Source organism: Hemiscyllium ocellatum, chromosome 7 (assembly GCF_020745735.1).
Source record: "Hemiscyllium ocellatum isolate sHemOce1 chromosome 7, sHemOce1.pat.X.cur, whole genome shotgun sequence".
NCBI lineage: Eukaryota > Metazoa > Chordata > Chondrichthyes > Orectolobiformes > Hemiscylliidae > Hemiscyllium > Hemiscyllium ocellatum.
The window spans coordinates 80,575,949-80,589,457 of NC_083407.1; the positions used below are offsets into that span (position 1 = coordinate 80,575,949).

At 41.2% G+C, this 13,509-nt stretch overlaps 1 protein-coding gene across 4 annotated transcripts in view; it reads left to right on the forward strand.

Annotated features, from left to right (window-relative positions):
- myo1b (myosin IB) overlaps positions 1 to 13,509 on the forward strand; it is a 267,061-nt gene that overhangs the window by 92,695 nt on the left and 160,857 nt on the right. For all 4 annotated transcript variants that reach the window (XM_060827383.1, XM_060827384.1, XM_060827386.1 and 1 more), the window contains exon 4: positions 12,956 to 13,050. In XM_060827383.1, coding sequence (XP_060683366.1) covers positions 12,956 to 13,050 — 95 coding nt within the window. The remainder of the gene's footprint in view (positions 1 to 12,955; positions 13,051 to 13,509) is intronic.

Below are 13,509 nucleotides of genomic sequence, written 5' to 3' on the forward strand. Positions count from 1 at the left end.
TTCAAGATGATTATCCAGATTTGCTTATGGATCAACAGAAATTATATTGTTTTGGAGATAGATGAGTCCTCCACTATTGTAACACCATTGGGAGCAGTGGATACTGCCACTTTTGAGTGATTGTATTTAATGACTGCAACAAACTAGACACAGTGGCACTTAGAGCAGAGGGACTTTGGAAAGCTTGCCAGTGAACTAAATTGAATTGCATTTCTTTAGACACTGCTAGTAATGCACAGAGGCCTTCACCAGATATAGTTGGTTGCACCTGTAGCGAGGTAGATGCGGGGTGGACAGTGGCTTGTTCGGGCGGTCGAGGAGTTTGGGTGCAAGGCTAGGGCCGTAGGATAAGTGGCTTTTTATACTGCGTACTGAGTTCCTGTGAATGAGTCGGTGGGCCTACGGGAACAATGGGAGGCCCATGTGAATTCAGTTAAAACTCTGAGCTGCCATTAAATCTCTGTGGGCTTGGAGATGATTGATGTCAAGTTAACGAGCCAGATCGACGTTCCACCAGCAGTGTGTGGGATTTGAGAGTTATACTGTCTTTCCTGCACCCCCATTTTAAATGTGGGACTATTTGCCTGCTGTTGGCAATTTGACATAGGCCTCCTGCACAGAGGTGGGCATTGAGGATGACTATGCCATCAGTAAATTTGAGGCACAAGGGCAGACAAAAGTTACTTGTTTCAGGAGTGGACTTTGAGATTATCAAATTGAATGGTTCCCCAATATGATGGCAATCACTGATGACCTTAATCCTGAAGTATTGTCCACTATGGTCAGAGATTTAAAAACCAGGAGATCTAGAAAGTCTACAAAATTTGAGGGAAACCTTTTTAACCTGAAGCATATTGAAAATATGGTAATTACTATGCCAAGTCACTGAAGTAAACACTATAAATATGTACAAGAAATAAATGGATGTATTTCTGAACAGAAGGGACTTACTTGTGAAGTAGGGCAGCACGGTGGCACAGTGGTTAGCACTGCTGCCTCACAGCGCCTGAGACCCGGGTTCAATTCCCGACGCAGGCGACTGACTGTGTGGAGTTTGCACGTTCTCCCCGTGTCTGCGTGGGTTTCCTCCGGGTGCTCCGGTTTCCTCCCACAGTCCAAAGATGTGCAGGTCAGGTGAATTGACCATGCTAAATTGCCCGTAGTGTTAGGTAAGGGGTAGATGTAGGGGTATGGATGGGTTGCGCTTCGGCGGGTCGGTGTGGACTTGTTGGGCCGAAGGGCCTGTTTCCACACTGTAAGTAATCTAATCTAAATGGAAAAAAAGGTTCAGACTTGTTGGTGCTGATGAATTTTTCAGATTCCTTGAAAATGTTTTGTGTTTTTGATGTATGGAAAATCTGATTTTTTCAGTGAACTGCAGAACAGCAAATCAACTCTAGGATTCCAATGATAAATACAAACTATTCCTCATCACGATTATAGTTTGATTACTATGCTAACATATCCAGATGCTATCAGAAACAATGTATGACTTCAAAAGAGAGATATGCTGCAGAACTGGTTTATGGAGCAAGAATTCTTTTGACCAAAACCAAAATGCATAACTAAAGTAAATTCAAGGTGAAACTAAAAGATAAAGCATACAAAAATGCAAAATAAAACAGATTTTTGGGGAACAGGGTAGATATAAAGTACAGCAAAGGTTGAAAAGCAGATAGTAAGAGCTCAAACTGAACTGACAATATCCCCTGAACTATAGCTTTCCCAGGTTTTTTTGATATAGGAGCTATTCCTATTGGTTAGGAAGTTGCAAATATCACTCCACTCTTGATAAAGGAAAGAATTGCAGGCAAACATTTCTTGTTTAGAGCTGCTGGAGTCTATTGTGAATGAACAATGACTGATACCTTGAAAGTTTCAACTATCAGAGAGATTCAGAATGTCTTTCAACATCGAATGTTCTGAAATAGTGAAAAAGTAGAAGTGAAGGAGATGGTCTCAAGGTCCACTGTAGATCATTAAAATATCATGGACAGACACAGAAAATAAAAAAAGGAGAGAGCTTTTATTGGCTGCTTATATCTGAAGGGCTGCTAAAATACCCTGCAAAAGTTACACTGCACCAACAGCACTGAAAATAGTTTTGGGCCTTAGACCTTCGAAACATTATACTAGTCTTGCAGGGAATGTGACATACATTCACCTGAATAATATCTTATAAATACTTATGTTAAATAGCATGAAGAGATTGAACAAACTGGGGTTTCGTTTCTGAAATTTGGAAGGGTATGTGATTTGATGGAAGTATTGAAAGTACTGGGAATTGGTATAGCTCCATTTGCTAGATTGTTGGTTTGCAGAGCAGTGTGATGCCAACAGCTTGGGTTCCATTCCCATCACCGATTTGAGGTTTCCATGAAGGACTCTGCTTCTGACCCCTTTCCCTCACCTAAGGTCTGGTGACCTTCTGGTTGAATCACTGCCAGTCCCTGCTGTCTAATAAGAGAGCAGCCCCTATGGTCTGATAAGACAATGGCGACAACAATAGACAGTATTAAGAAGAACAGGTCAGAAGAGCAGTAGAAAAGCTATTTATGTTTATTGGTGTACCTAAGACGAGAGGACACCGTCTCACCATTAGAGCCAAACAAGGAAACAATTTTACAACTTTTAGAAATAAGAACTCTCTCCCACAAAGAACCAGTTGTTAATTTTATATCTGAACATTGTTATCCAAAGATATCGAAAGAAGAGGTGTGAGCAAATGTTAGTAATTGGGACTGTGCAATCAGCGATCTCATGGAAAAATGCATAGGAAACTAAATGGCCTTTTCCTGGTTCTATGCTCCAAGACTGAGCACCTGACTTTGGCCATTTTTCTTTTAAACAATTCCATGACTTCTGTCCACACTTGCCAAGGGGTCTTTGATTAGATTAGATTACTTACAATGTGGAAACAGGCCCTTCGGCCCAACAAGTCCACACCGACCCGCCGAAGCGCAACCCACCCATACCCTTACATTTACCCCTTACTTAACACTACGGGCAAGTTAGCATGGCCAATTCACCTGACCCGCACATCTTTGGACTGTGGGAGGAAACCTGAGCACCCGGAGGAAACCCACGCAGACACGGGGAGAACGTGCAAACTCCACACAGTCTATCGCCTGAGTCGGGTCTATGTGAAGAGCTGCTGAGTACAATTTTACCTCCACCCTTTGCTGATTTGAACCTATGCTATCTCAGATTAACATGGCATTGTGGTCTGACTTTACTACATTAAATTATTTACTGGCATTCTTTCTAAATGAATACATCTCAGTTGCTTCTTTTCAAGCCTGTGTTTCCAGCAATATCTCTTCATTCGCTAATCAGAGATATTAAGCTCCCAGATCTGTAACTGACTGGTTTCCTTCTGCCACCTTTCTTAGAGTGGGAAGTTGCAGATGTTACTCCAATCTCCAGGATATGATATACTAATGACCAGATAATATATTTCAGTATTACTTGAGATATAAATATTGGCAACGTTGCTGGGGAGACCTCCTTACTTTTTAAAGTTGTGCCATGGGATCTTTCTCATGCACCTAAGTGGACATGGGTCTGTTTTGGTCTAACATCTCACATTAAAAACACCCTTTTAACAGTGTAGTGCTGCCTCAATACTGCACAGAACTGCAACTTAAATTATTTGCTCTAGAGTCTGGCGAGGGACCTAAAAACACAATCTTCTGACTTGGAGCTGTAAGACCCATTCCACCGAGAGCCACAATTGAAGAAGTATTCCAAATGGGGCAGTAGCTCTGTGATTCAGCAGCCTCCATTGTGACATAGTTGAAAGTGGACCATGTCCAATGTTCTGACTATACCTACTGGTTTCTGGCTGGTTGTGGAAGGAGTCACAGAACAGAAATGGGCATCCTGTGAAGCTAGAGATAATCGTTGTGTGTCACCGTACTGCAGTACAGATTTTTATCATCTGACTAATGACCACATGTTGGAGACCTGGGACCAAGTTGCCTGGCTATCAGCCCTCCTTGGGGAGGTGTAGGTACTTTAAAATGAATTATCTCGGGAGAACAAAGTACTTAAAATGTACTTCCTTTTGTCATTCCCCCTCCCCCACCTCAATCAATCTATTCTCCTCGATTACTGCCAGTTCTGTTGCGAACAGTACTATTTGGATGTGATGTTAAAATGTTGGAAGGTAAACCAACATTGTTAAACAAAGGGTAATCATGAATTTTATATTTATTTTGCTAAGACTGACAAGTTTAATTAATGTTCTGGGACTTTCCCATGGGAGTCAAAGTAATTGTGGAATATTTGGTTGTTCTGCATAGAAGCAGATTCCTTGTTGATAGTAGGGTCTAATAATAAGCCTGTGTAGTTGTTTGTTAAAAAAACCACACATTGGAGAATGAGGCTGTAACTATACAACAGAGTTCAGTAATTAAATTGTGGGTCTTATTCAGTGGCAGGCTGTCCAAATATTTCTTCTACTTCGTATTTACTGAATTATTCTACAACATGCCTGCCATTTAGGCAAGTGAGGATTTATATACTTTGTTGACATGGTAGGCATGCAGAAAAATGGCAAAATGCTCGAGCTGTCTATGGTGCTCAGCATTTCTCTGATCCTTTTGTCCCCCCTGTGCTTTTTTTTGATGCAATGGTTATGATTTCCCAGCCTGTTTCTGAGCTATGTCAAAGCTCTGCCATATTGCATAAGACAAACCAGGACAGTATAAGCACAGTTAATGGTTGGGCCCTGGGAAGTGTGGTAGAACAGCGAGATCTAGGGATGCAGGTACATAGTTCTTTCAAAGTGGAGTCACAGGTAGGCAGGGATGGTGAAGGCGTTTGGCATGCTTAGCTTCATTGGTCAGAGCATTGCGTACAGAATGTTATGTTATGGCTGTATAAAACATTGGTGAGGCAACTTTTAGAATCCTGCATTCAGTTTTGGTCACCCTGTTATAGCAAGAATGTCATTAAACTGGAAAGGGTGCAGAAAAGATTTTAAAGTTTGTTACTGAGACTAGAGGGTTTGACTTATAAGAATCTGTGCAGTTACTATCTTTGTTATTCAACTCATATATACCTGGACATCGAGCTGCATCTGGGAAAATTAACAAACGGTGAAATTCACAACTGATTTTGGACATAGCTGTTTGGGAGAGGTCACAGCACAGAAACAAATAAGTGAATAGTTTTAGTGTGGCTTTGCTGTAAGTCTGCAGTAGTGAGTAGAGTGGGTTTTCTTGATTTATGTTTTATTGAAATTTGTCTCTTGATTAAATATAAAAATATAAGTCATAAGTATTAAGTTAGCCTGGAACAATGTTTTGTACAGGAAGAAGACTGTACTATTTTCTGGGTCTGCAGATTGGAAAAAGCACAAATGGCCCTTATTAGAGTGATGTGCTCTGGTTGGATGTGGGACTTTAGAGAGAGTTTGTGTTACTGAAGATTATATATGCAATAAATGCTGTTGATTACAAATCCTATCAGATTGAATGGACCGGTTGGAGAGACAGTTGGAGGTAATGAGGAATTTATAAGAGCAAAGGGATGTGATGGATGGCAGTTATAGGAAGGGAGAAATGTTGCAGGTACAATCAAATAGATGGGTTAACTGCAGGAAAGGTAAGAGAGGTAGGCAGATAATGCAGCAGTCTTCTGTGGCTATCCCCCATTTCAAACAAGCGTGCTATTTTGGAAAATGTAGGGAGTGATGGATTCTCCGGGGAATGTAGCATGAACAGACATGTTTCTAGGATTGAGACTGGCTCTAATGCAATGAGGGATATGTCAGGTTCCAAGAGATCAATTGTGTGAGGGGACTCTAGTCTGAGGCACAGAGACGTTTCTGTGGCCAGCAGTGAAATATCGGAATGGTGTGTTGACTCCCTGGTGCCAGGATCTAGGGTCTCGGAGGGTGCAGAATGTTCTCTATGGGGAGAGGACCCAGCAGGCAATCATTGTCCACATTGGAACGAACAGCATAGGAAGGGAAAAAGTTGAGATTCTGAAGGGACAGTATAGAGAGGCAAGAATTTTAAAAAGGAGGTCCTCGGGAGTGGTAATATCTGGATTACTCCTGCTGCTACGAATTACTGAGGGTAGGAATAGGAGGACAGAGCAGAAGAATGCATGGCTGAGGAGCTGATGAATGGGAGAAGGATTCACATTTTTGGATCATTGGAATCTCTTCTGAGGTAGAAGTGATCTGCACAAGAAGGATGGGATTGCACCTGGAGACCTGCTCAGGAGGATTTAAACTAGTAAGGTGGGTGGGTGGGACCCAGGGAGAGAGTGAGGAAAGAGATCAATCTGAGACTGGTACAGTTGAGAACAGAAGCAAGTCAAACAGTCAGGGCAGGCAGGGACAAGATAGGGCTGATAGATTAAACTGCATTTATTTCAATGCAAGAGGCTAACAAGGAAGGCAGATGAACTCGGCATGGTTAGAAACATGGGACAGGGATATCATAGCAGTTACAGAAACATAGCTCAGGGCTGGACAGGACTGGCAGCTTAATGTTCCAGGATACAAATGCTACAAAACAGACAGAAAGGGAAGTGAGAGAGGAGGGGGAGTAGTGTTTTTGATAAGGGGATAGCATTACAGCTGTACTGAGGGAGGATAGTCCCGAAAATACATTCGCGTGGAACTGAGAAATAAGAAAGGGATGATCACCTTATTGACATTGTATTATAGTCCCCCTAATAGTCAGATGGAAATTGAGAAACAAATTTATAAGGAGATCTCCATTATTTGTAAGAATAATAAGGTAGTTTATGGTAGGGGATTTTAACTTTCCAAACATAGACTGGGACTGGCATAGTGTTAAAGGTTTAGATGGAGAGGAATTTGTTAGATGTGTACAAGAAAACTTTCTGATTCAGTATGCAGATGTACCTACTGGAGAAGGTGCAGAACTTGACCTACTCTTGGGAAATCAGGCAGGGCAGGTGACTGAGGTGTCAGTGGGGGAGCACTTTGGAGCCAGCGACCATAATTCTATTAGATTTGAAATAGTGATGGAAAAGGATAGACCAGATCTAAAAGTTGAAGTTCTTAATTAGAGAATGGCCAATTTTGACGGTATAAGAACTTTCAAAAGCTGATTGGGTGTAGCTGTTTACATGTAAAGGGACGGCTGGAAAATGGGAAGTCTTCAGAAATGAGATAGAGTCGAGACAGTATATTCCTGTTAGGGTGAAAGGAAAGGCTGGTAGGTACAGGGAATGCTGAATGACTAAAGAAATTGAAGGTTTGGTTAAGAAAAAGAAGGAAGCATATGTCAGGTATAGACAGGATAGATCGAGTGACTCCTTAGAAGAGTTTAAAGGCATTAGGAGAATACTTAAGAGGGAAATCAGGAGGGCAAAAAGGGGACATGAGATAGCTTTGGCAAATAGAGTTAAGGAGAGTCCAAAGGATTTTTTACAAATACATTAAGGACAAAAGGATAACTAGGGAGAGAATAGGGCCCCTCAAAGATCAGGAAGGTGGCCTTTGTGTGGAGCCGCAGGAGATGGGGGAGATACTAAATGAGTATTATGCATCAGTAATTACTGTGGAAAAGGACATGGAAGATATAGAATGTAGGGAAATAGATGGTGACATCCTGAAAAATGTTCATATTACATAGGAAAAAGTGCTGGATGTCTTGAAATGCATAAAAATAGATAAATCCCCAGGACCTGATCAGTTGTACCCTAGAACTCTTTGGGAAGCTAGGGGCGTGATTGTTGGGCCCCTTGCTGAGATGTTTGTATCATCGATAGTCACAGGTGAGGTGCCGGAAGACTGGAGGTTAGCTGACGTGGTGCCATGGTTTAAGAAACGTGGTAAGGATAATGGCAGGGAGCTATGGACCAGTGAGCCTGACGTCGGTGGTGGATAAGTTGTTGGAAGGAATCCTAAGGGACAGGATTTACATGTATTTAGAAAGGCAAGGACTGATTAGGGATAGTCAACATAGCTTTGTATGTGGGAAATTATGTCTCACAAACTTGATTTTGTTACTTCTTCAAACAAAACTCAGAGGATTGGTGAGGGCAAAGCAGTAGACGTGATCTGTATGGACTTCAGTAAGGTATTCAACAAAGTTTTTCATGGGAGACAGGTTAGCAAGTTTAGATCTCATGGAATACAGGGAGAACTAGCCATTTGGATGCAGAACTGGCTCAAAGGTAGAAGACAGAGGGTGGTGGTGGAGGTTTGTTTTTCAGACTGAAGGCCTGTGACCAGTGGAGTGACACAAGACTCTGTCCTGTGTCCACTACTTTTCATCATTTATATAAATGATTTGGATGTAAGCATAAGAGGTATAGTTAGTAAGTTTGCAGATGACACTAAAATTGGAGGTGTAGTGGCCAGTAAAGCATGTTATGTCAGATTATAATGGGATCTTGATCAGATGGGCCAATGGGCTCAGGAGTGGCAGATGGAGTTTAATTTAGATAAATATGAGGTGCTGCATTTTGGGAAAGCAAATCTTAGCAGGACTTATACACTTGTAAGGGTAAGGTCGGGGTGGGGGGGGTGTTGCTGAACAAAGAGACCTTGGAGTGCAGATTCACTGCTCCTTGAAAGTGGAGTCACACGTAGAGAGGATAGTGAAGATGGTGTTTTGGTATGCTTTCGTTTTATTGGTCAGAGTATTGAGTATAGGAGTAGGGAGGTCATGTTGTGGCTGTACAGGACGTTGATTAGGCCATGCTAGAATATTATGTGCAGTTCGGGTCTCCTTCCCGTCAGAAAGATATTATGAAACTTGAAAGGGTTCAGAAAAGATTTACAAGGATGTTGCCAGGTTTGGAGAATTTGAGTGATAGGGTGAGGTTGAATAGGCTGGGGCTGTTTTCCCTGGAGCGTCTGAGGCTGAGGGGTGACCTTACAGAGGTTTATAAAATCATGAGGGGCATGGATAGGATAAATAGACAGTCTTTTTCCTGTGGTTGGGGAGTCCATAACTAGTAAGCACAAGTTTATGGTGAGAGGGGAAAGATATAAAAGAGACCTAGGGGGTAGCGTTTTCCTGTAGAGGGCGGTGTGTATATGGAATGAGCTGCCAGAGGAAGAGGCTGGTACAATTGCAACATTTAAAAGACATCTGAATGAGTATATGAACAGGAAGGATTTGGAGGATTATGGGCCAGATGCTGGCAAGTGGGACTAGATTGGGTAGGGCTATCTAGTCGGCATGGACAAGTTGGACCGAAGGTTCTATATGTGCTGTACATCTCTATGATTGAGAGGTTGGATAGGCTGGGACTGTAGGAGTCTGAGGGGGTTTATACAATCACAAGGGGCACAGATAAAGTGATTACCCAAGGTGTTTTCCCAATGGTAAGGGTGCCCAAAACTAGAGGGCATAGGCTTAACCTGAGAGGGGAAAGATTTGAGGGGCTTGAGAGATAACTGTTTCATACAGAGGGTGATGCATGTTTGGAATGAGGCAAATACAATTACAACATTTAAAAGACATTTCAACAGGTATATGGATAGGAAAGGTTTAGAGGGATATGGGTCAAATGCAGGCAAATGGAACAAGTTCAGTTTCAGACATCTGTTTGGCATGGACAAGTTGGGCTGAAGGGTTTGTTTCCATGCTGTATAACTCTGTAACTCATTGATCTTTGCTTCCTCCTCCCACTTCCTGCAGTTAAGGGGCAGACAACATGGAGTATCCATGCCTATTTTAACCATCTCCAGGAGGGATCTGACCTGTTCCTCCTTGCAAGTGCATTAGTGATGCTGGATACCAGGGAGGCCTGCCCTATCATTTCTCGAGATAGCAAGAGACCTAAGTTACCCAAAGGCTGATTGCAGATGAACAGTTACCTCTGGAAGTTACTTATTACAGATTGTTAAAAATAATTATTCAGCAACTAGATTGAATGCCATCACCAGAATGCTGGGAAAGGCCTCCAAGCTGTGTTGCACCCCTGTTTTTCTCCCTCTTCAGATGGATTTCTCAGAAGTCTTGAGAAATTGAATATCAATGTCTACGTATATTTCTCTGGCCTTTCCTGTTTATTGCTTGCAAAACAGTCAGAAGTTGGCAGAATGCTCTTCATGGAAGATTTCATAATGAGCATGTCATAACTCTAATTGCCCATGTACTGGCATGTATTATGAGGATTAGATTTAAGATTATGTCGAGAGTCGTTGAGATGGATATTAAAATATCACACTTTGCTGCTTTTCGCTCTGCCTGACACTCTAGTTTGAAGGTTGCAGAGGAATTTTTTATCTTCTTGCCTTTACTCCTGTTTAAAATCTTCTGCTTTTTCATTTGTCTCAATCTGCTTCTCCATAATAAGTGTTTACAAGTCTATCTTTCTTCTTAGCAGAAGAATTCTGATAAGACTGTCGACTGTAAGTGAAATCAGTTCATTCCATTCCAATAACATATGTCCTGCTATTTCATTCCTTGCTTGAATTTTTCCACAGCTGAGAGTGAAACAGGGAATGTGCATTAATTAAGTCCCATTCTCTGGGAAGATGCACTGATTGTCTACGGTTTTCCAGCGACATGGAAAATTTGACTTAAATGCTGAGGTGGTTTCGCCTTCTGTTTAAGGTTAACATCTCAACACTACTGATGAGAGAAAGTAAGTGACAAATGATTTTGAGGATAAGCCATGCTTTCCATCATAACAAAAAAGTGACATACATCAGGCTACTGGGAGTGGGATGTCCTTCAATTTTTAGATAAATATCTGATTGGCTTGTAACTGTTTAGGTGTTTTTAGGTGAGTTTGATTCATTTAAAGTGTTGCATATTTTTAGAATGATAAATGCTTGTTAAGGTTAATTTTAGTTGGTACTTGAGGATTATGGAAACTACAAAATGTAGAGCATCTGTTGCCATGTCACCTTAAGCCAAGATGGATATTGGTATCTTTGTGTAGAAGTCTCTTCCTGTTTGTTCCAGTAAGCACGTCAATCTCAAAATCTGCAACAAGATGATAATTTAACTCCTTTGAACATAAGAGTTCCATTTTTGCAGTAATCAACCGGTTATAACTGGTGATATCTTAGCACTGATTGTAGAAATTGCAGTTTATCTGTTATTTAAAAGACCTCAATGTTAGTTTCCTCAAACTGTATGTTCAGAATGGCTCCCCACCCCAAAGAGGAGAGAGACCTAAAGCTGTAAATATCATGTGCTGAATAGCATACTAATTTCAAGACATGAGGATTACTTCCCATCAGCACAAGCCTGGATGTTGTCCAGATCATGCTGCATTTGCAGAGAATTATTTCTGTATCTGTAGATTTGTGAATGTGATGTTCAATATTGTGCAATCATCAGCAAATGTTCCCACTTCTTAGTTTATGTTGGAAGACAGGTTGTTGATAAGCAGCAAGATGATTGGGCCTAGACGCTACCCTGAAGCACACTGCAGAGATTCCTGGGGCTGAGATGATTGACCTCCAACAACCACAACCATCTTTTTGTGTTAGGTATAACCCCATTTGGTGAATGGCTTTCCCCCGATTCCCAATGACATCAGTCTTGCAAGGGCTTAACATTACACTCTGTTAAATACTGCTTTGATGTCAAGGGTAGTCACTTTCCCTCCTGAGTTTACTGTTTTGTCTTTGGACCAAGGCTATAGTAAAAATCCTGCAATGTGAGTTACGCTGGTCAAGCCAACATATTTTGCAATATATTTCCAAATCCAGATGGTGTGAGGTTTGAAGGAAGTTTTGCACATGGTGATGCTCACAAGCATCTCCTGCCCTTGTCTGTCGAGATAGCCGCAATTGTGGGTTTTGAATGTGCTGTTGAAGGAGTCGTGGTGAGTTATGCAGTGAATTTTAGAGATGGCACACATTGTAGCCTCTGTCAGTGGTGAACAGAGCAAATGTGGAAAGTGGGAGATGGGGTGATGATCAATTGTCCCAGATTGTGACAAGTTTCATGAATGTTCCTTTCTGTTGAAAGCATTTCATCATTTAGTTAATGATTGATTGATAATAAGCAGTGTTCACTTTGTCCCACTTTTTATGAATAGGAATATACCTGGACTCTTTTACATTGAGAGGTAGATAGCAGAACAAACAGCTTTGATAGGGGGCACACTTAGTTTGGACAAACAGGTCTCAAAGTTTAATGTAGGAATGTTGTTTGGGCCCATAGCCTCAGCAGTATCCAGTGAATTCAGCTGTTTCTTGATATCTCATTGAATGAATCGAGTTGACTGAATGCTCGACACCCGTGGAAGAGATAGAAATGGATCATCCACATGACATTTCTCGCTATTGATGGTTGCACATGCTGGGCTCTTGCAGCACTGGATTGGCTGGAAATGGGCCTTTGAGATGTCTGGGTCCTCAAGAGGAAGCAACATTTGACGGTGCTTGTAGAATTAGAATTAGGTTTTATTGTCATGTGTACTGAAGTACAGGGATACAGGAGTACAGTGAAAAGTGTACACCATTCCTGTGGCCATCTTAGGTACAAAGATACCTTGGTACAAAATCTTAAGTAGAAAGTAGAAAAATAAGGAAATCAAGTTAAAAGTTCAACATTGTAGTTCTTCTTAAGTGCTTAGCTGTGCTGGGTCTCACTCCACACAAGGATTCAATTTCCTTAATTCTGGGCTTGATCGCTCGCTCTCCCCCACATGTTCTCACTGTCCCTCTGTGCTGGCTAGATCTCTCCACCCACGGTCAGTAAATTAAAGTAAAATAAAAATCTGTGAAGGAAGAAAAATAAAGTAGTAGTGGGTGGAGCAGGGACCTGCAATGCTGCTCTACTACTCCTCTGCCATCTTGGAGATCAAAACTGAACTGAAACTTCTATTTAAATACCTTTAGGCTTTTAAACTGCGTCAAAGGCTCTAGATAGTTTTTGTTGGTTGTAGTTGAACAGGATCTGTCAATCATCCATCACACCTGTCAAAGCAGTTTTAAAGAAATATTTCAGTATGTCAACTTCTATAATATGTGTATTTGTTTCCACAGCTATGCTTTAGCAGATGAAGCCTACAGATCTCTAAGAGACCAGGACAAAGACCAATGCATACTTATCACTGGAGAAAGTGGAGCTGGCAAAACAGGTATCAGTACAATTTATCTCTAAGCATCACAACGTTTTCATAGGGTTTTTTAAAACAATGGTTCTTTTATTAAGAATACAGTACAGCAGCTCATTAATTGGTTCTGATTGATGACCTGGTCCAGTTGCATATGTTGTGATAAAACCCAATTGAGGTCTTTAAAACTATGAATAGGTTTTGACAGGATGAAGATAGATATGATGTTTTCACTTCTACAGGAGACCAGAATTGAAGCAATAAATATGACAGTGTCATTAATAAGTCTAATAAGGATACAAATGAAATACCTCTGTGGTTAAAATATAGAATCTGCTACTAGGTGAAGCAGTGAGGCAACACAGAGGTTAGATTGGTTAACAGACTGAGATCCATATATTGGATTAGGCAACAAAAAACTGAGATTTACAAGTATTTTATTGAGAGTCTATAGGTTAGCACAAACACTACATTCTTCTTGTC